Raw genomic sequence first — 22,730 nt, 5'->3', positions numbered from 1 at the left:
AATGTTTTCAAGGTCACCGTTAGACTTTTAATTCCAGATTTTTATTGAATTCAAATTCTATCATCTGCCATGCTAGGATTTGCACCCAGGTCCCAGAGCATTGTCCTGTGTCTCTGGTTTACTAGTCTATTGACAATAACACTACAGCACTGCCTTTAAAATAATAAAACATCCCATGGCACTTGACAAGAGTGTTATAAAGCAACATTTGGCACCAACCTACATATGGCAATATTGCTGCAGACGGCCAAATGCTTGGTCAAAGGGGTAGAAATTTAGGAAAGGAATTCCCCAGCATAGGACTTGGGCAGCAGAAAGCACAGCCATCAATGCTGGAGCAATTAAAATCCAGGATGAGTACAGATTTCTTGGGGGGGGTTGTGGAGCTGGAGGAGATTATTGATGATGTGGAGATGCTGGCGTTGGACTGGGGTAAACACAGTAAGAAGTCTAACAACACCAGGTTAAAGTCCAACAGGTTTATTTGGTAGCAAATGCCACTAGCTTTTGGCGCGTGCTGCTCCTTCGTCAGGTGGAGTGGAAGATCTGCTCACAAACAGGGCATACAGAGACACAAACTCAATTTACAGAATAATGATTGGAATGCGAGTCTTTACAGCTAATCAAGTCTTAAAGGTACAGACAATGTGAGTGGAGAGAGCATTAAGCACAGGTTAAAGAGATGTGTATTGTATCCAGACAGGACAGCTAGTCAGATTTTGCAAGTCCAGGCAAGTTGTGGGGGTTACAGATGGTGTGACGTGAACCCAAGATCCCGGTTGAGGCCGTCCTCATGTGTGCGGAACCTGGCTATCAGTCTCTGCTCAGCGACTCTGCGCTGTTGCGTGTCGTGAAGGCCGCCTTGGAGAACGCTTACCCAAAGATCAGAGGCTGAATGCCCGCGACCGCTGAAGTGCTCCCCAACAGGAAGAGAACTGTCCTGTCTGGAGACAATACACATCTCTTTAACCTGTGCTTAATGCTCTCTCCACTCACATTGTCTGTACCTTTAAGACTTGATTAGCTGTAAAGACTCGCATTCCAATCACTATTCCGTAAATTGAGTATGTCTCTCTGTATGCCCTGTTTGTGAGCAGATCTCCCACTCCACCCGACGAAGGAGCAGCACGTTCCGAAAGCTAGTGGCGTTTGCTACCAAATAAACCTGTTGGACTTTAACCTGGTGTTGTTAGACTTCTTACGGGGATTATTGAGACAGAGGGGCGAGGAGTTTGAAAAACAAGGGTAAGCATTTTAAAACCAAAGTGTTGCATTACTGGAGGCCAGTACAGTTCAGCGAACACTGGATGATGAATAAACAGGACTTGATGGTAGTAAGAACATAGGCAGTCGAATTTTGGAAGACCTCAAGTTTACAGAGTTTAAGTTTAAATTTATTTATTAGTGGGCAGCACGATGCACAGTGGTTAGCACTGCTGCCTCACAGCGCCAGGGACCCAGGTTCGATTCCCGGCTTGGGTCACTGTCAGTGCGGAGTCTGCACATTCTCCCCGTATCTGCGTGGGTTTCCTCTGGGTGCTCCGGTTTCCTCCCTAATACGCTGCTTAGGTGCATTGGGCATGCTAAATTCTCCCTCAGTGTACCCGAATAGGTGCCAGAGTGTGGCAACTATGGATTTCACAGTAACTTCATTGCAGTGTTAATGTAAGCCTACTTATGACACTAATAAATAAACTTAAACTTAGTGTCACAAGTAGGTTTACATTAACACTGCAATGAAGTTACTGTGAAAATCCCCTAGCCGCCGCATTCCGGCGCCTGTTTGGGTACAATGAGGGAGAATTTAGCATGGCCAATGCACCTAACCAGCTTATTAGAATATACCCAGAGGGTAGAATATGGGTGGCCAGATTGGAATAGTCAAATCCGGAGATGACATAGGCATGAATGAGGGTTTCAGGAGCAGGTGAGCTAAGGCAGGAGCAGAGTCAAATGGTGATAAGGAGGTGGAAGGAGGCAGTCTGAGTATCAGCATGAATGTGCAGTCGGAAGCTTATCTGGAGGTCAAATATGACACCAAGATTGTTAGCAAGGTTTCAACCCTTGAGCCACTCCCCATCATAACTCCTAGTCAGATGAGAAAAATTCAAGTTACCTATCCTTTCCTGCTCAATGAATTCCTTCAGTAGTCTGTAAAATGATTCCAAATAAAAACGCAAAAGTATTTAAAGGACTATAATAATTATATTAAAGATTCTTGTGTTTTCAATTGTACTCAACTTTTTTCTGCAGGAGGTTGATGCATTGGTGGCACAAGTTACAACTGTGAAACAAAGCAAAAATCTTTTCAGAGAGCTTGATGATAACGGTATGTTTAAATGTTTTGAAAATGTTCTATCTTTAACCAGTCTCTCAGAGTTCTGTGCTTCAAGATTTATCATGAAGACAAGCAAGTCTTTTTGCAGACGGCTATGAATTGATGTTTAAAGTTGGCTGCGGTTAAATTGAGCGCATTTACTTCTCGCGTGCTTTTTGCTGTAGTTATTTATTGGTGTGTAAATTGAAACCTCAAAAAATCCCTCCAGAATCGGGGGTCAAATTATATTCTGAGTATAAAAGTGAACCACCGATCTGGGTAATCACCATCCTTATCAGTCACCCCCACCTCCCCCCGGCAGGGTCTGCTCTGTGTGGGCACCTCCTGAACTACTGCACTTTGCAAGACGGCCCATATTGTCTGCTGGACCCCTTGCACCCAGGTATAAAGGTACAGGTAAGTAAAACATTAATGGTGGGATGGAAAATTGAGGCTACTTACTAATGCAAATATAGAACGCCCTGGCTGAAAAGGGAGATTGAATTAAATGCCGCAGATTTTCAAAAACGTGATATTTGGAGTCAAGAAAGTCACCTTATACACCAGGTCTACTTAGACACCGTAATCTCTGGTATTTGTCTTTTGTTAAAATTTTAATTCAATAAACTCAGGGTCAGGTATTCTAGTGTATACACAATTGATTTCACATTTCTATTGATGAGGCAAAAGATAACCCAAGTCAAATTAAGCACTTTTGGCACACATTTGGTGTGGAATGCCATTGGATGTCAAAGGGATCAATGTTGGGGTTTCAACTATTTGCCATTTATATTAATGGCATGGATGAAGGGACTGACTGTATTGTAGCCAGATTAGCTGATGATACAAAGATAGGCAGGAAAGCAATTTGTGAGGAGGATGCAACAAGTTTACAGAAAGGTACAGATAGATTCATAGAATCCTTGCAGTGCAGAAGGAGGTCATTCAGCTCATGGAGTCTGCACCGACAACAATCCCACCCAGGCCCTATCCTTGTAACCCCACGTAATCCCCCTGACACTAAGGGGCAATCCCACCCAGACCTATTCCCCGTAACCCCAAGTGTTTACCCTGTTAATCCCCCTAATCTATACATCTTGGGACACTAAGGGGCAATTTAGCATGGCCAATCCACCTAACCTGCACATCTTTGGAGTGTGGGAGGAAACCGGAACACTTGGAGGAAACCCACGCAGACACGGGGGGATGTGCAAACTCCACACAGTCACCCGAGGCCGGAATTGAACCCGGGACTCTGGCGCTGTGAGGCAGCAGTGCTAACCACTGTGCTGCCATGCCGCCTAGGTTAAGTGAGTGAGCAAAACATTTGGCAAATGGACTATAATGTGGGGAAATTTGTGGTAGTCCACTTTGGCAGAAAAAATAGAAAAGCAGAAAAATATTTAAATGGAGAGAGACTGTAGAATGCTGTGGTATTGGAATTGTCCAGGAATCACCAAACGTTAGTCCACAGATGCAGCAAATAATTAGGAAGGCAAACAGAATGTTAGCCTTTATTGTAAGTGGTCTAAATTGGGGAAGTCTTGCTACAACCGTACAGGGTGTTGGTGAGACTCCATCTTGAGTAATATGTATACAGTTCTAGTCTCACTTCAGGAGGGATATACTTGCATTTGAAACAGTTCAGAGAATATTCACTAGGCTGATTCCTGGGATGAAGGAGTTATCTTAAGAGGAAAGGTTGAGCAGTTTGGACCAATACTCATTGGAAGAATGAAAGGTGATCTTATTGAAACCTATAAGATTCTGAGAGGACTTGACAGGATATTTTCCCTTGTGGGTAATCTAAAGCAAGAGGGCACAGGTTCAGAATACGAGGTCTCCCACCTGAGGCGGAGTTAAGGAGGAAATTGATTACTGAGGATCATGGGTGTTAGGAATTCTCTTCCACTGAAAATAGTGGAGGCTGGACCATTGAATATATTCAAGACTGAATTGGACAGATTTTGGATCTACAAAGAAATCATGTTAAGGATTATGGGTGAGGGAGGGGCAGGCAGGAAAGGGAAGATAAGGCCGCAGTCGGATCAAAGTAAAGTTAAAGTTTATTTATTAGTGTCACAAGTAGGCTTTCATTGACACTGCAATGAAGTTATTGTGAACATCCCCTAGTTGCCACACTCTGGCACCTGTTCGGGTACACTGAGGGAGAATTTAGCATGGCCAGTGCACCTGACCAGCATGTCTTTTCAAGCATGATCTTATTGAACAGCAGAGCAGACTTAATAGGCCGAACAGCATATTTCTTCAAACTTATAGAGGTTGGGGAGCACTAATTTGAATGCGATTCTCTCAAAGAACTCACCTGCAATTTCATGCTTGGGCAGCCACGAAACCCACCCTGCACCTATTAAGGCCCTTAGGTGGCAATAAATGGCTTTGTCCCGCCCAGCCTCAATTTTTAGGCTGGCAGACATGGGTAGGGTGGGAAAGTGACATTTACACTATTCCTCATCTCAGGTGAAAAGGGGGTCAGCACCTCACTCTGAAGTGTTTTCCTCACTCAGTGTTGGCCCCCCGCCCCAGGCCATTGAAGCTCCAGGACCCCCTGGTCTACCTCCTGAATGGCAATCACCCCTCTCTGGATCACCTCCCCGGACGTCGCTTACCCTCCTGCCCCAGGCCCCCCGGCTGTTAGTCCCAGGCAGAGTGTTGCAGTAATTGCTTATGGCCACTGCAGTGCTGAATCTGGCTGGGTTGAAGAGGTGTCGGCCAATCAGATAGGCTGACAGCTCTCTTGGGTGGGTCTTCTTCCGAGGGCAGACCCACCTACTGCCAAACAATGCCCAAGGAGCATTAACTGGCAGTGGGAGTTTGAGAGTTGGCAGCCATGCGTTAGGCGCCAACCTTCGGTATGGTGAGCACTGATCATTTGCCATTCTTAAAATTCTCCCCAATGATTCCGGCGTTGGATTTTGCTGTTTTTAGAATTTCATCGGGGTATTAATTCGTTCTAGTTTATTTCGAGGCCTGCTGTCAGCTGGATGTTAAAAGGTGCAACAACTGCAGGTCAACTCCCACAAAATGCCTCTTCATCGTATGGAAAGTGCCTACCCTTTGCTGCATTCAAACGTTGCCACAGAACCACTGTCACACCATCAACCTGGTCATGTTAACCACAAGTAACCACTAACTGATCAAACATAACCCTATTATCTTGTGGTCCCACCTTACTAATAAACTCCATGGAAGGCGTAAAGTAGGTTGTTCCCTAATCCACAACCGTACAGCCATTACAGTTGTACAGTTGTGGGCAGCACGGTGGCACATTGGTTAGCACTGCTGCCTCACATCACCAGGGACTCGGGTTCAATTCCGGCATTGGGTCACTGTCTGTGTGGAGTTTGCACATTCTCCCCGTGTCTGCGTGGGTTTCCTCCCATGGTCCAAAGATTTGCGGGTAGCTTGATTGGCCATGCTAAATTGAACCTAGTGTCGGGGGATTAACAGGGTAAATATGTGGGGTTACGGGAATAGGGCCTGGGTGGGATTGTGGTCGGAGAAGACTCGATGGGCCAAATGGCCTTCTTTTGCACCGTAGGGATTTTATGAATTCTATTCTACTACAATATGATCAAACCGCGATGGCTCCTTGGCAATTAATTACTAAACTCTCTATCCTATATTTCCCTGCATTCTTACTCTGTTGCAAAGAAAAAGATATTGCACTGTCAACAGAAGGCTAACAAGTTGCACATTCTGCAAACCTGCAACAAAAACAAAACATTAGAAATTCTAGGCAGCTCAATCAGCATTGGTGGGGAGGACAAGCAAATGACAGAAGAAATAATGAAAGATCTACACCTGAAACATTCACTGACCTGTTCCCTCCACAGATGTTAACTGGTCCGCGAAATGTTTCCAATATTTTCTAATCGCCTTGTTTCCAATTGTCTCCTGTTTCCCCTTTTGAATTCTGTCACCTGGAGAATTCCCTGACTTCCTGACTTCTCCTCCTGCAATGAGCTTTTACAACCCACTAAACACGGAATGCTGATTTTAATTCTCAATTCTGTGATCTTTTGCGCTAAGTTTCAGAAAGCACCATGCTAGAAGTAGGCCCCACCCACAGAAGTGGCTTTGCCCCTGGGTTGACTTAACCCCCATTGGGAGTTTGCACTAATTGCACTCAGGCCTTCCAGGAGGAAACAGAAATTAAACTGGATCTTCTGGGTTTAAAGGGTTTTCAGGTACTCGACATGTTTTGAATGAATTCATTTTAGATTTACTGAGGAAATGATCGCTGTATTCCAATCTAAATAGAAAATAGTCCTGAATATTCTTTGAAAATCATTTTCAATCATTCAAAAACAGGTTATTCAGAGGAGGAAACCAAAAGAGAAAATGCTGGAAAATCTCAACGGGTCTATTTACAGATTTTCCAGCATTTTCTCTTTTGGTTTCAGATTCCAGCATCCACAGTAATTTGCTTTTATTCAGAGGAGGAGGTTTGGTGCTGTGATTTAAAATGCTTATTTTGTGATAAACTCATTTTCAGCTGTTTCATGCAAATTTTACTAAGTTACCACTTAAATTTATCAAGGGATAGCTATGTTCCAAAATGTTATCCAATTGTGCTCTTTGAAGGCAAGCTTTGCACTCCGGACTCGGGAGTAAACTCAGGCGAGAGAAAATACTTTCCAGAAACTCAGCACAGCGTTTTCCAAGTGAGAAAAGAGGATGGCGTCGGCCTCTTAGATGCGTTCTGCATCGCAACCTTTCGATACGCAGTGCAATGAAAGAGTCTCCATGCGAATCCTGCCGTCCTGGAGGCTCCTGGCGCGTGACTTGCCCAAAGTGGCCACAGTTGTGTGCAGTTAAGCAGAGGGAGCTGTAATTTAAATGCTAACAATGCACTCACAGCCAGTCACGTCAGGAAGATGGCACCTCGTGGAGCAGCTCTTTGATTTATGGAGGGAGAGTTGGGATGGCTGCTGGACGCTGTGGAGAAGAGGAGGGCCATCTTCTTCCCCTGAGGTGGTCGGTGACCCAGGGGTCGGGCCGCCAAATCAGCCTGAGAAGTGGTGACAGCGGCTGTCAGTGCCCACCAAGGGCACCATGGGCACAGAACATAGCTGACCGCCTCCTGATATGCATCCTAGACATAGCGGTAGGCCATGCAAGGTTAAAACGTTTTAGGCTCACCTGGAGGGCATGGGTGAAGGCAGACAATAATTACCGTTTGGGTAATTGGCAATTTAAACTATCACTAATAAATGTTAAAGTTTAAAGTTTTTTGAAGTTTATTTATCAGTCACAAGTCGGCTTACATTTAACACTACAATGAAGTTACTGTGAAAATCCCCTAGTCGCCACACTCCGGTGCCTGTTCAGGTACACTGAGGGAGAATTTAGCACAGCCAATGCACCTAACCAGCATGTCTTTCGGACTGTGAGAGAAAACCAGAGCACCCGGAGGAAACCCACGCAGGGAGAACGTGCAAACTTCGCTCGTGACCCAAGCGGGAATCAAACCCAGGTCTCTGGCGCTGTAAGGCAGTAGTGCTAACCACTGCATTACCATGCCGCACCACACAGCTGTGACTCATCTTTCCGTCATCTGCCTCCCACAGGGAGTCTCGAACCCCCTACCCAGAGAGGCTCGGAGCACAGTTCCACGTGAGAGAGCCCCTTTGGCTCACTGAGTGTGCGGTGATGATACTTGTTGATGATGTGTGATTCCCAGTTCCAGGCCCCTCACTGCTGTAGTGCTCCAAGCGCTCATCCAAAAACACCATTAGGGTCACAAGGTCACTGGCCCCCGCCGCAGACGCGGGACTCAGCAGTCTGAGCTCCTCTGCCCCCGTCCCTGTTGGTTCCCCAAGCAGTCCCAGCTTTGGGGCCCATGTAAGCTCACACTGACAAACAGCCTGTGATGGCATCCTCATCACCCAGCCAACCCTCGGACCTAGAGGCTGTGGGGTGAGGATTGGGTTTGGAGCTGCTGGACCCCACGCCTAGTGGTGAACCTTGCTGTGAAGGCCTCCCTCATCGTCCTGCCCTGCCAGACCCTTGCCCTCCATCCTCTGGCACCTCCTCAACCGCGTCCTCCACGTCCACCTGGGCCTCCTCCTCTACCTCCGGGGCGTCCGCCTGGTTCCCCTCCTCCTCCTCCAGGATGTCTCCCTGCTGCTGCGCCAGGCTGTGGAGCGGACAGCAGACCTCGACGATGCGGGAGACCCTCAGAGGGCTGTACTGGAGGGCACCACCAGAGCGATCCAGGCAGCAGAACTGCATCTTCAAGAGCCTGGTGCACCGCTCGATGCCAGACCGGGTGACAGTGTGGGCCTCAGTGAATTGGGTCTCTGCATCGCTCTTGGGCCTACGCACTGGCAACATTTGGCATGACCTCAGTAGGTAGCCCTTGTCACCCGTGAGCAGCAGGCTGGACCTTGAAGACCCTGAGGATGTCCGAGCTCTGCAGGATGTAGCTAATTCACTTTGGTAGGAATAACAGATGTGTTGAGTATAGGGCTAACGGGAGGACTTTGAATAGTGTGGAGGAGCAGAGGGATCTAGGTGTATGTGTGCATAGATCCCTGAAAGTTGGGAATCAAGTAGATAAGGTTGTTAAGAAGGCATATGGTGTCTTGGCGTTTATTGGTAGGGGGATTGAATTTAGGAGTCGTAGCGTTATGTTGCAACTGTACACAACTCTGGTGCGGCCGCACTTGGAGTACTGTGTGCAGTTCTGGTCCCCACATTACAGGAAGGATGTGGAGGCTTTGGAGAGGGTGCAGAGGAGGTTTACCAGGATGTTGCCTGGTATGGAGGGGAGATCCTATGAGGAGAGGCTGAGGGATTTGGGATTGTTTTCGCTGGAAAGGCGGCGGCTAAGAGGGGATCTTATTGAAACATATAAGATGATTAGAGGTTTAGATAGGGTGGATAGTGATAGCCTTTTTCCTCTGATGGAGAAATCCAGCACGAGGGGGCATGGCTTTAAATTGAGGGGGGGTAGTTATAGAACCGATGTCAGGGGTAGGTTCTTTACCCAGAGGGTGGTGAGGGATTGGAATGCCCTGCCAGCATCAGTAGTAAATGCGCCTAGTTTGGGGGCGTTTAAGAGATCCGTAGATAGGTTCATGGACGAAAAGAAATTGGTTTAGGTTGGAGGGTCACAGTTTTTTTTTTAACTGGTCGGTGCAACATCGTGGGCCGAAGGGCCTGTTCTGCGCTGTAATGTTCTATGTTCTATGTTCTATGTTCTATCGTGCACGCTCCCCGAGTGGAGTGTACACACCTGCATAATGTTCAGCAGGTTGTCTCTCACTATCTGAACATTCAGGGAGTGGAACCCCTTTCAATTAATAAAGGGCACCACCTGGTCGTACGGGGCCCACAGGGCAACGTGCATTCTGTCAATAGCCCCTTGCACATGGGGCATCCCGGTGATGGAGGAGAAGCAGTGGATGCAGTTGCCTGTCGGGGCATACAGAGCATCGGGGACCTCACGGATGCATTTGTGTACAGAGGACTGTGAGATGCCGCAGAGATCTGCACTGGAGACCAGGAAGGACCCCGGTGGCATAGAAGTTGAGGGCTGCTGTGACCTTCACTACCAAAGGGAGCAGGTGTCCTTCTGCCCCACGAGGTGCCAGGTCCGGGGAGGTGCCACACTGTCTCCTTGCTGCGACGCGTCTGTCGTGGCACACGACATCCAGCAGGTCATTAAAGGACATGTGGGTCCTGTAGAGGCGGGGTCTCCATCTCCTTCCCCCCTGGGCCTGGGATGGAATGGGACCTCATGTGAAACCCCTCGGGGTCATTAAGCGGGGAGGGGGAATGCGCGCAACATGAGCCCCAAGCCAGCGGTAACCCCTGACCCGTGGACCCCCGGACACACCCGAGCCCCCCCCCCACAATCCCTGATACCCATGCAAGCCTCCCACCCCATCCCGCACTATGGCAGCGGCTGGCCCCTCCCCCCCGGAGGATGGTGCGCATCTGTAGTCACCTCCTCGCTCTCCATTACCATTACTGTGCTTCAGCCACACTCCTATAAAGCAGCACCAATAGGCGCTGGCGTGACGTTACGCCGGAGAGTTGAGAAGCATGCTGGAGGGGGGAAGCAAATCGGATTTTCAGCTTTACAGGCTAATTTTCCAGCTCACTGCACTGATTGCCAGGCACCACGAGGTGGTAAAATCACGCCCAATATATTTAAATTGATCTATGTTTTCTGAATTTTCAGAATCTTCCAAAGATATGTATCTATTTTGTAGTCTTTACGCACTCAAAAAAGATAAAATTAAAGAGAAGCCACAGGTTCTTCTTTAAATCTGTGTCACCGCCACGACTAAAGCTTTGTGAACACAAAATGCCATTAAGTACTTGAGATGCAATGTAAATTGTTGAATGGTAAAACGTGCATTATGTGCCATCTTGTGGGAACTTGCGAGCACTGCACATGTGAAATAAACATATTTTCATACACATTTTCCACACTAACTTCTTCGCAACCAACCCAACTGATAAGGATCTATTACACAAAAAAATCCTCTAACATTGCTATTCAAAAGTTTTTTAAAAAATAAAAGCCCACTTAAATCCTAGTGTGCACAATGGGTATTTGTACATTTCTTTCACTAATATAAGCACATAGCAGGAGTTGCACATGTGTTGTTCCCTTCCTTGTGCAGAGGAGCTGGGTGGTTCACGGGCTGTGTGGCCATGTGATATTGCATAAAGCACAGACCTATTAGTTCATGTTCTAAATTAAACAATTTCACACATTGGGCTATCAGTATAACATACAGTCTGCTTTCGATCTTCATAAGAATATTTACTTGCCTTACCCAAACTCTCAGGCTCCAAATGGACTTCAAATTACTTGCAGCAGACTTCTGGAATTAATTCTGGATTGTGGAACCTTAAAAGAAAGCTTCCTGGTCTCTCTTTTTTTTTCCAGTCATTAACAGTTTTAACATACTCAGTTCAAATCTGCAAAATAGTCCGGACAGTATAGATATTAGTCAATGTTCCTATTCAATTAGAATTCAAATAAGAAGGACCCAGTAGGTGTACAGTGTGGTATGGTGCAGAATTACACAGGCTGGAACAGTTCCAGCTTTGAATGCTGGTCTGCGGTGAGCTAGCTGCATCGGCTGGGGAAATAATGCAATTATGTCTATTATGAGGCTACAGAGGGAAAGTGCAAGTATAAGGATGTCAACTGGCTTAGTTATGATGCCCATGGGTTAATAGCTTATCAAAGTCAATCTAGACTTGTACAAAGTCAGTTGGACAAGGTACCTGAGTGTTAACAGCATCTATGTAAATTTACACAGCACAGGGTACTGTCTTAGGAGCGGCGATAACAGAGAGATAAGGATATAATGTTTGCTACTTACTTATTTGGCTTCCAACTTCAGTTAGATTGGGTAAAGGTCATCAGTTGAAATAAATTCAGACGAGAATATATATTGTCTTAATTCACACTTTTCAGTTGACCCCCATATGTTGTTTATGCTGTTTATATGTACCCAAACCTGCACAATATTGTATTGCAATTGTAGACCAGTGTAGTCATCTTGATGAAATGGTGCTCTTTCTATTACCATTTAAGCACGGTCTTACGAGTAGTATTTAATTTTAGAAACATTTGTTTTTTGTTTAATTGAACGTGTGGAATTTTATTAAATCATGCTTCTGTGTATTATTCAAGACTGAATTGGTTGTATAGATTAATAGATTTATCTTGACTAATATTCTGCAGTGAATTGCTTTTAATTTAAAATAAAGAATTATCTTAATTGGCTGAAATATTTTTTGTGCAAACGGGGGATCCCTTCTGCCTGTGGCAAAGGGTTAAAAAGAACAATTGGAACATTTCAGTGGGGTATGCAAAGAGAATTGCATTCACCTTGTGGAGAGGACATGTTTCTTAAAAAAGCGATGGTCCTTTCTGGCAAAGAGCCGAGCAGTACTCCTGATGCAATCGAGCAGCTTGGCAGCTTTGCGTGTTGCCATTCCTCAGGAGAATTACATGCCGACTCTTCTGTGGAATTCAGGGCTGCCTGATTTGGCAAAGAGATTAAGTATTTGGATCCTTCTCAGTAATATCGTAGTTCTTATCTCGGATGCTAAATTTTACAAAATTAATTTTAGATGGTCTAAATTTAAATTATACCTAGTAAATTGATGCCAGGTAACTAGCCAAGTCCAAGAAGCATAAATATTTACAAGTGATGCTAATGTGCATTGAATCATATTTAATCTTTGTATTTAACTGTTTAGCTATTCATTTGAGTAGGAAATTCATTTTAACACTTGTTACTTTGCTATAGTCATTGGAATTCAGAAGAGTGAGGGGAGATCTGATAGAAACATATAAGATTATGAAGGAAATAGATAAGATAGAAGCAGGAAAGTTATTTCCACTGGTGGGTGAATCTAGAACTAAGGGGCATAGCCTCAAAATAAGGGGAAGCAGATTTCGGACTGAGTTGAGGAGGAACTTCTTCACACAAAGGGTTGTGAATCTGTGGAATTCCCTGCCCAGTGAAACAGTTGAGGCTACCTCATTGAATGTTTTTAAGGCAAGGATAGATAAATTTTTGAACAGTAAAGGAATGAAGGGTTATGGTGAGCGGGCGGGTAAGTGGAGCTGAGTCCACAAAAAGATCAGCCGTGATCTTATTGAATGGCAGAACAGACTTGAGGGGCCAGATGGCCTACTCCTGTTCCTAGTTCTTATGTTCTTATGTAATAGCCATTTAATGAAATTTAGTCATTTGTCAACATATGGGCAACACGGTGGCACAGCGGTTAGCACTGCTGCCTCACAGCGTCAGGGTTCAATTCCAGCCTTGGGTGACTGTGTGAAGTTTGCACATTCTCTCCGTGTCTGTGTGGGTTTCCTCCCACAGTCCAAAGATGTGCGGGTTAGGTAGATTGGCCATGCTAAATTGCCCCTCAGTGTCCCAAGATGTGTAGGTTAGATGGATTAGCCATGATAAATGTGTGGGGTTACAGGGATAGGGCAGGGGAGAGGGCCTGGGTAAGATATTCTGTCAGTCAGTGCAGACTCGAAGAGGCCAAATGGCCTCCTAGTGCACCATAGGGATTCTATGCATGAACTAACTCAGCTACTGAATGTGCCATTTTCCAATGTACAATGTAACTAATATTTTTTTGGAATTATTAAGCAAATCATCTTCTTTTCTGGACTGATTTTCAGTTAAAGGAAGTAACAAACAATAATCTCAGCCAAAAAAAATCAGCTTTGTTGAAATTATTTTGAATTACAATCAATTCTACATGAAATGTCTTGGCAGTAGGGACTGTGAAAACAAAGGAGGAAAGCAAAAAAAAAAGACAACCAAAAATTCCCTCTGTCCCAGGAGATGATGCAGAAAACTGGAGGGAGTGCAAAAAAATTGTCCCAGAGCCACTGAGGAAGAACTGGAATGAGAATTATTACAGAACACAGGTTGCAGTGTGACTCAGTGCTGCAACAACTGTGTGAATTCAGAGGCACCCATCATAGCCCAGTTCCAACCAGCAAATCTAATATTCAGCACCATTCACGTGGCACAAAGCTGCACATCAGTTCCAGCATAGCTCTGTATTTCTGGCAACTACAAGCCTTTTCGCCAGAGTAATTTAGCAGATGTCAAGGGAAGATTATTAAAAACAATGAGGACATAAAGCTTTTTGCATTGAAGGAGTGCAAGGCATAGTGTGAGGTCAGGAAAAATAAAATTCACTACCATAGTTGAGGGAATCCGTCTCAACAGGGCAGGTTTTTTTTAAACCGTGCTTTGCCAAAGCTTTCAAGACTAGTTCGGCAAATCCTCATTGTAGGTGTGTTCCTGAAAAGTGATTAGTTTAAGTGAAGAAACTTTAAGTAAATCAGATTTTCCCATTACAACCAAAGTAAAATTTGTAGTTAGGGTTCTGTAGGAAAAAACATTAAAACATTCTACCAACTAAATGGAAATACATCACATTTCTAAATTCCTATATTCATAAATGAAATAATGTTTAAAAAATAAAATAAATGGATTAAATAAAAAAGAAAAATGCTAATTCTTTCTAATTCCTTCCTTCTTGCTGGACTCTCCCACTCCCCAACTCTCACCCACTCCCCCTCCTGCTCCCCAACCCCCTCCTATGCTCCAACCCAATTCCGCGCTCCAACCGCTTCCCCAGCCCCCTCCCCAACCCCCACCTGCTCCCCCACTTCTACCCCCTCCCCAGTCCACTCCCTTTCCCCACTCCCCAGACTCCTCCTGCTCCCCAGCCTCCTCCTGCTCCCCAGCCTCCTCCCGCTCCCCAGCCTCCTTCCGCTCCCCAGCCTCCTCCCACTCCCCAACCCCCTCCCCGACCCCAACCTCCTCCCGCTCCCCAACCTCCTCCCGCTCCCCAGCCCCCTTCCGCTCCCTGACTCTGTCCGCACTCTCTCCCACCACTCCCCAGCTCTCCCCGGACTCCCTATTATGGTGATGGCTTGAAATTTGGCATTCTTGTGTTTGTCCTGAAGAGTGCAAGATGAAAATCTTTGGCAACATATCTCTACTTTCCAGCACTGTGCTACTGAATTAAACTGCTGCTAAACACCATCAAATAGTTATTATTTAACAACACCATTCAAAAAATAACAAGGATTTTCTTTTTTATTTTCCCACAGGTTTGATATCATACACTGAATATTTATTCCTGCTGGGCATTCTGACAAGTAAGTGGCCTTAAAGGGTAGGGCACTTTCTGGTGTCATGTGGTTATTGTTACGTTTTTGTCAAATGTTAAATGTTTTCTTTCTTAGATGAACAGGTTTTATATGAAACATGGAGGTCATGTGGTGCAGTGAGTAGCTTTCTTGCCTCTGAGCCAGAAGCTCCAGGTTCGAGTCCCACTTCAGGACTTGATGGCCAAGAAAGGGGTCCTCATAACACAACCAAACAGATTAAGCATCAGCCTACAAATCCTTCCAAACTTCCATTGCTGTGGCTCAGAGCCACAGCAATGTGGTTGACTGTCAACTGCCCTTGGGCAATTAGGGATGGGCAGTAAATGCTGGCCAGCCAGTGACGCCCTTGTCCCATGAATGAATAATACAAAACACGCCAATGGTTGGTGGTAAGAACAGGAGAGCCTCCTAGTCAGCCACGCTTGATACAGAGTGGCGCCCCTCAAGCTATCAACCTCTGATGCAGACTAGTGATCTGTTCTGGGAATAACTAGCTTTGGAAACAGACAGAAATCTGCCTTAGTGCATCACTAGATGCAGGAAGAGTATTGGAGTTGGGAATAATAGAGCATAAGATGGTAAGAAGAAGCAACGTTAAAAGATGTAACCGTTCTTTTAGATGTTTTTTAGCTAATTTGAAAACGCAAAATGGATTTTTATGAGACTGCTTTAACTGAATATAGTTGGATTCTCTGTCATTTTGTAGTGGCAGAGCAGCTTTGCTAAAGTCTATAGGAACAAAGACAGAAGATGTTGAAAACTCTTGAGTAGGTCAGGAAGCATCTGTGGAGAGAGCGAAGGAGGTGATGTTTCAGGTGTTGACCCTTTGTGAAAACTGCACCTGAGATCCGCACACAAAGCATTCTCCCCACAGAACCTGCCTGTGTATTTCCAATGCTTCCGGTTTTTATTCCATGTTTCCAGCGCGCATGTCTCTTTTTGTTGTTGAGTCTATGGAAGTACTTGCTACTGTGCTGCATGGCAAAAACAACTAAGGTGTGCTCTTGACATATAAGTGAAGTACAATAGATAGAAAATGTATATTGGTTTTGGGAGAGTTGTTTAACCTCTAAAAATAGGTGGGACATCAAAATGTTTTAAAAAGTTCAAATCCGAAGATCAAGTTGCTTCAAATCTAGGCACTTACTGGTTTAACAGGGGTATCACAAGGAACAACAACCAATCGGCTTTCAGGTTGGCTTGGATTCAGTTGGTAGCATTCTGCCCTAACTCAGAACATTGTGGGTTCAAGTCCCATTCAAGAAATTTGAGCACAAAGATAGGGTTTGACACTCCAGTGCAGTACTGAGGGGACACTGCAGTGTTGAAGATGCCATCCGAGACATTAAAACTGAGGGACACCTGCTCTCTCTGGGCGTAAAAGATCCCATGAGAGTATTTTGAGGAAGACTGGGAGAGTTATCCTCAATGTTTTGGCCAATAATTATGCCTTAATAGACACCACTGAAACAGAATGTCTGGTCGTTATCACATTATTGTTTGTGATAGCTTCATGTGAACCCATTGGCTGCCTCCTTTCCTGCATTGCAACAATGCCTATGCTTCAAAGTCACTCCTTTTGCTGTAAAGCACTTTAGACAGATTTCGATTGTGAAAGACACAATATATATTCAGGTTTTCCTTTTCTTTAAAAGTCTTTGAAATGTTGTAAGGAGGCTGCATGTCTCCGTTATGGTAAGAATTCTATTTTTAACTCAGGTCACCTGGGTTTTCCTTGTCCTGGGAAACCGGGCAGATTAATGAAGGCTAGATCCATGAGGTGAGTGCCTTTACTGCACTACTTATGGGCCAGGAGGAGCAGGTGTGTTTCCTCTAGGCCCAGCAAACTACCCTGTAAATCATACCTCCCACACCCCACCACTTCCACAAACTGTCCAACCCCAATCTCCAACCACCCCACTTGTGATCACGGATCACTGCATGTCACGATTCCTCTACTTTCCCCATCCTTGCAATCTCCTACTCCCACCACAAAACCTGCCTCCTCCACCACTACGGCCTTGTGCCCAGGATTTGCTCCCCAACAGTCAACCAACCTAATCATGCTGTTAGGTGTGAAACTAATGAAACAAATTAAAGTTAAGCATGGAGAGGGATTCAGGAAACTACTTTTTTTCATAGAACGCCTACAGCACAGAAGGAGTCCATTTGGCCCATCGCGCCTGCACCAACAACAATCCCACCCTTTCCCTGTAACTCCACATATTTACCTTAATCCCTAATCCCTCCGAAACTAGGGTCAATTTAACATGGCCAATCAACCTAACCCGCACATCTTTGGACAGTGGAAGGAAACCGGAGCATCCAGAGGAAACCCACGCAGACACGGGGAGAATGTGTAAACTCCACACAGACAGTAACCCAAGCCGGAAATCGAACCTAGGTCCCTGGTGCCGTGAGGCAGCAGTGCTAACCACTGTGCCACTGTGCTGCATTTCCACATTTCCTAACCATAACTCCTCCCCACATTAGAACATAGAACAGTACAGCACAGAACAGGCCCTTCGGCCCACGATGTTGTGCCGAGCTTTATCTGAAACCAAGATCAAGCTATCCCACTCCCTATCATCCTGGTGTGCTCCATGTGCCTATCCAATAACCGGTTAAATGTTCCTAAAGTGTCTGACTCCACTATCACTGCAGGCAGTCCATTCCACACCCCAACCACTCTCTGCGTAGAGAACCTACCTCTGATATCCTTCCTATATCTCCCACCATGAACCCTATAGTTATGCCCCCTTGTAATAGCTCCATCCACCCGAGGAAATAGTCTTTGAACGTTCACTCTATCTATCCCCTTCATCATTTTATAAACCTCTATTAAGTCTCCCCTCAGCCTCCTCCGCTCCAGAGAGAACAGCCCTAGCTCCCTCAACCTTTCCTCATAAGAGCTACCGTCCAAACCAGGCAGCATCCTGGTAAATCTCCTCTGCACTCTTTCCAGCGCTTCCACATCCTTCTTATAGTGAGGTGACCAGAACTGCACACAATATTCCAAATGTGGTCTCACCAAGGTCCTGTACAGTTGCAGCATAACCCCACGGCTCTTAAACTCCAACCCCCTGTTAATAAAAGCTAACACACTATAAGCCTTCTTCACAGCTCTATCCACTTGAGTGGCAACCTTTAGAGATCTGTGGATATGGACCCCAAGATCTCTCTGTTCCTCCACAGTCTTCAGAACCCTACCTTTGACCCTGTAATCCACATTCAAATTTGTCCTACCAAAATGAATCACCTCACATTTATCAGGGTTAAACTCCATTTGCCATTTTTCAGCCCAGCTTTGCATCCTATCTATGTCTCTTTGCAGCCTACAACAGCCCTCCACCTCATCCACTACTCCACCAATCTTGGTGTCATCAGCAAATTTACTGATCCACCCTTCAGCCCCCTCCTCTAAGTCATTAATAAAAATCACAAAGAGCAGAGGACCAAGCATTGATCCCTGTGGCACTCCGCTAGCAACCTGCCTCCAGTCCGAAAATTTTCCATCCACCACCACCCTCTGTCTTCGATCAGACAGCCAGTTACCTATCCAATCAGCCAACTTTCCCTCTATCCCACACCTCCTCACTTTCATCATTCAAAGATGTGCGGGTTAGGTTGATTGGCCATGCTAAAATTGCCCTTAGTGTCCTGGGATGCGTAGGTTAGAGGGATTAGTGGGTAAATATGTAGGGATATGGGGGTAGGGCCTGGGTGGGATTGTGGTCGGTGCAGACCCGAAGGGCCGAATGGCCTCTTTCTGCACTGTAGGGTTTCTATGATTCTTTCTATGATTCTATGATGATCATAAGCCGACCATGGGGGACCTTATCAAAGGCCTTACTAAAATCCATGTATATGACATCAACTGCCCTACCTTCATCAACACACTTAGTTACCTCTTCAAAAAATTCAATCAAATTTGTGGGGCACGACTTGCCCTTCACGAATCCGTGCTGACTATCCCGGATTAATCCGCATCTTTCTAAATGGTCGTAAATCCCATCCCTCAGGACCTTTTCCATCAATTTACCAACCACCGAAGTAAGACTAACCGGTCTATAATTACCAGGGCCATTTCTATTCCCTTTCTTAAACAGAGGAACAACATTCGCCATTCTCCAGTCCTCTGGCGCCATCCCCGTGGATAGTGAGGACCCAAAGATCAAAGCCAAAGGCTCTGCAATCTCATCCCTTGACTCCCAAAGAATCCTAGGATATATTTCATCAGGCCCAGGGGACTTATCGACCTTCAGTTTATTCAAAACTGCCAGGACATCCTCCCTCCAAACATCTATTTCCTTCAGCCTATTAGCCTGTAACACCTTCTCTTCCTCAAAAACATGGCCCCTCTCCTTGGTGAACACTGAAGAAAAGTATTCATTCATCACCTCGCCTATCTCTACTGACTCCATACACAAGTTCCCACTACTGTCCTTGACTGGCCCTAACCTCACCCTGGTTATTCTTTTATTCCTCACATAAGAGTAAAAAGCCTTGGGGTTTTCCTTGATCCAACCCGCCAAGGACTTCTCATGTCCCCTCCTAGCTCTCCTAAGCCCCTTTTTCAGCTCGTTCCTTGCTAACTTGTAACCCTCAATCGAGCCATCTGAACCTTGTTTCCTCATCCCTACATAAGCTTCCCTCTTCCTTTTCACCTCTTTCGTGAACCATGGTTCCCTCACTCGGCCATTTCCTCCCTGCCTGACAGGGACATACCTATCCTTGAAAAAGTTCCACTTTTCATTAGTGCCTTTCCCTGACAGTTTCTGTTCCCAACTTATGCCCCCTAATTCTTGCCTAATCGCATCATAATTACCTCTCCCCCAATTGTAAACCTTGCCCTGCCGTATAGCCCTATCCCTCTCCATTGCAATAACAAAAGACACCAAATTGTGGTCACTATCTCCAAAGTGCTCCCCCACAACCAAATCTAACACTTAGCCCGGTTTATTTCCCAGTACCAAATCCAATGTGGCCTCACCTCTTGTCGGCCTATCCACATATTGTGTCAGGAAACCCTCCTGCACACACTGCACAAAAACTGCCCCCATCTGAACTATTTGACCTACAAAGGTTCCAATCAATATTTGGAAAGTTAAAGTCCCCCATGCCAACTACCCTGTGACCCCCACACATATCCATAATCTGCTTAGCAATTTCTTCCTCCATATCTCTATTACTATTTGGGGGCCTATAGTAAACTCCTAACAACGTGACCGCTCCTTTCCTATTTCTAACCTCAGCCCATATTACCTCAGTGTGCAGATCCCCCTCGAAGTGCCTTTCCGCAGCCGTTAAACTATCCTTAACAATGCTACTCCTCCATCTCTTTTACCAGCTTCCCTACACTTACTGAAACATCTATACCCCGGAACGTCCAACAACCATTCCTGTCCTTGTTCTACCCACGTCTCCATAATGGCCACAACATCGTAGTCCCAAGTACCAATCCACGCCCCAAGTTCATCTACCTTGTTCCGGATGCTCCTTGCATTGAAGTAGACACACTTCAACCCACCTTCCTGTCTACCGGTACCCACCCTTGACCCTGATACCTTCCCCAATACCTCACCACCCTCAACACTGACTTCTGGACTACAACTCCTTTTCCCATTCCCCTGACAAATTAGTTTAAACCCCCCTGAAGAGCCGTATCAAATTTCCCTCCCAGGATATTGGTGCCCCTCTGGTTCAGGTGCACCCCGTCCTGTTTGTACAGGTCCCACCTTCCCCAGAATGTGTTCCAATTATCCACGTATCTGAAACCCTCCCTCCTACACCATCCCTGCAACCACATGTTTAACTGCACTCTCTCCCTGTTCCTCAACTCGCTATCAAGTGGCACCGGCAACGTACCAGAGATGACCACATGTTTTGTCTTGGCTCTCAGCTTCCAGCCCAGCTCCCGAAATTCCTGTTTTAAATCCCCGTCCCTTCTCTTACCTATGTTGTTGGTACCAATGTGTACCACGACTTGTGACTGTTTCCCCTCGTCCTTAAGAATCCGGAAAACACGGTCCGAGACGTCACGGACCTTGGCATCCGGTAGGCAACATACCGGATTGTGTTAATTGAATCAATTGAAGTTAAGTATATAAAATTTGGAGGGCATTGGTTGAATTGTTACTTGAACATTTATAAAGAGACACTTATTGAAACAGGTCGTGAGTCATGTGAGAAGGTATATACTTGTAATGATGAAAAAATCAGTTCCAAGTAAAGACTCCTGTGGTTTCTTTCATCACTAACTGGCCATCGGGATTAGAACATGCTCCAAATTTGCATCCCATTAAATATTGGGGCAATGGCATTCCTTCAAAAGCTTCTAATCACTGTTTTTTCATGGGATGTGGACATCACTGGCAAAATCAGCATTTGTTGCCAATCCCTAATTGGGCTTGAGAAGGTACTGGTGGGTGCACTTCTTGAGTGCTGTGGTCTATCTAGTGTAAGTACACCCACAGTGCTGTTAAAGAGGGAGTTCTAGGATTTTGACCCGTGATAGTGAAGAAACAGCGATATATTTCCAAGTCAGAATGGTGTGTGACACGGAGAGAAACTTACAGGTGGTAGTATTCCCATTCATCTTCTGGCCTTATCATTCGAGGCGGTAGAGAACATGGAAGATGCTGTGGAAGGAAGCTTGACGAGGGATACGCAACAGACCAGGGTCATAGAAATGGAGGACATGGTGGGGTTTGGGGAACTATAGGTGATTTAATGAGAGAATGAGAATTATTATTTTGAGGTACTATACTGGGGCACTCGGAGCCAATGTAAATCACTGAGGACCAGCATAATAAGTAAGAAGGACAGAAATATAGGTAGTAGCTTTGGGTGAGCTGGAGTGAAGGATGGAAGGCTGGCCAGGAAAGCATTGGTCTTGCTAATGTTTTGAAGCCATGGTGTATAGAAACATGACTTTATGAATTTGCTGGCTGGAAACCACTGATTGGATTTCAAAAGGACTGAAGCCACATTCCAGTGACTTGAAACCACAGCTTCTAAAATGGCTGAAAATTTGCATCACTTTAATGAATTCCAAAGCCATTATGTGGAGCCAACCTGTCCAGAGAACCCCAGCATGGACAATTACCTTGAAGTACGACGAATGGGATCATCCCCTAACCCATTCAGAGAATGTCCCAATAATTACTCAGATGACGACTACGCATTAGGTGTAATCACCTCAGACAATGAACTCGACAGTTCCACGATCCCCACTGCGTCCTCCGTTACTCTGACTCTGCTGTGTTGTGTATCCTTCCTACCTTATCCACCACCCTAACCCTAACCCTAATGCAGGGCATGCCTTCAGTGGCTTAGCTCCCAATCGTCAGAATTTCTTCCCTAAATTCCTCTATCTTGCTACCTCCCTCTCTTTCTTTAAAAAGACCTCCTTAAAACTCAAATCTTTAAACAGGCAAGTTTAAAAAAAGTAAAGGAACTTAATAAAAGTTTTCAAAAATGTTTCAAAATTAAGTAATAAAATGTATCTGTTTCATTTCAAACTTCTCTAGATCCCTTTTGGCCTTTGCCAATGGAAGCCCCATGTCCCCTGAGATAGTGCCTACTACTAGCAGCCACTGGGCAGCATAGAAGGAATTGTGTCCCAGCAATGAACCCAGTCTGCCCTGTCAGTTACAAGGATACAACAGTTGATGCCCATCCACAACGGGCGAGTAA

The 22,730-nt window shown here is 45.5% G+C and overlaps 1 protein-coding gene across 3 annotated transcripts in view; it reads left to right on the top strand.

The window, feature by feature from the left end:
• Window positions 1-22,730, top strand: part of micu2 (mitochondrial calcium uptake 2) — a 443,854-nt gene that overhangs the window by 335,984 nt on the left and 85,140 nt on the right. For all 3 annotated transcript variants that reach the window (XM_078222127.1, XM_078222128.1, XM_078222129.1), the window contains 2 exons: window positions 2,254-2,329; window positions 14,973-15,020. In XM_078222127.1, coding sequence (XP_078078253.1) covers window positions 2,254-2,329; window positions 14,973-15,020 — 124 coding nt within the window. The remainder of the gene's footprint in view (window positions 1-2,253; window positions 2,330-14,972; window positions 15,021-22,730) is intronic.

This window comes from Mustelus asterias, chromosome 10 (assembly GCF_964213995.1).
Source record: "Mustelus asterias chromosome 10, sMusAst1.hap1.1, whole genome shotgun sequence".
In the NCBI taxonomy this organism is placed as follows: domain Eukaryota; kingdom Metazoa; phylum Chordata; class Chondrichthyes; order Carcharhiniformes; family Triakidae; genus Mustelus; species Mustelus asterias.
Note: the sequence above shows the minus strand (reverse complement) of the source record. Positions and strands in the feature narration are given on the sequence as shown.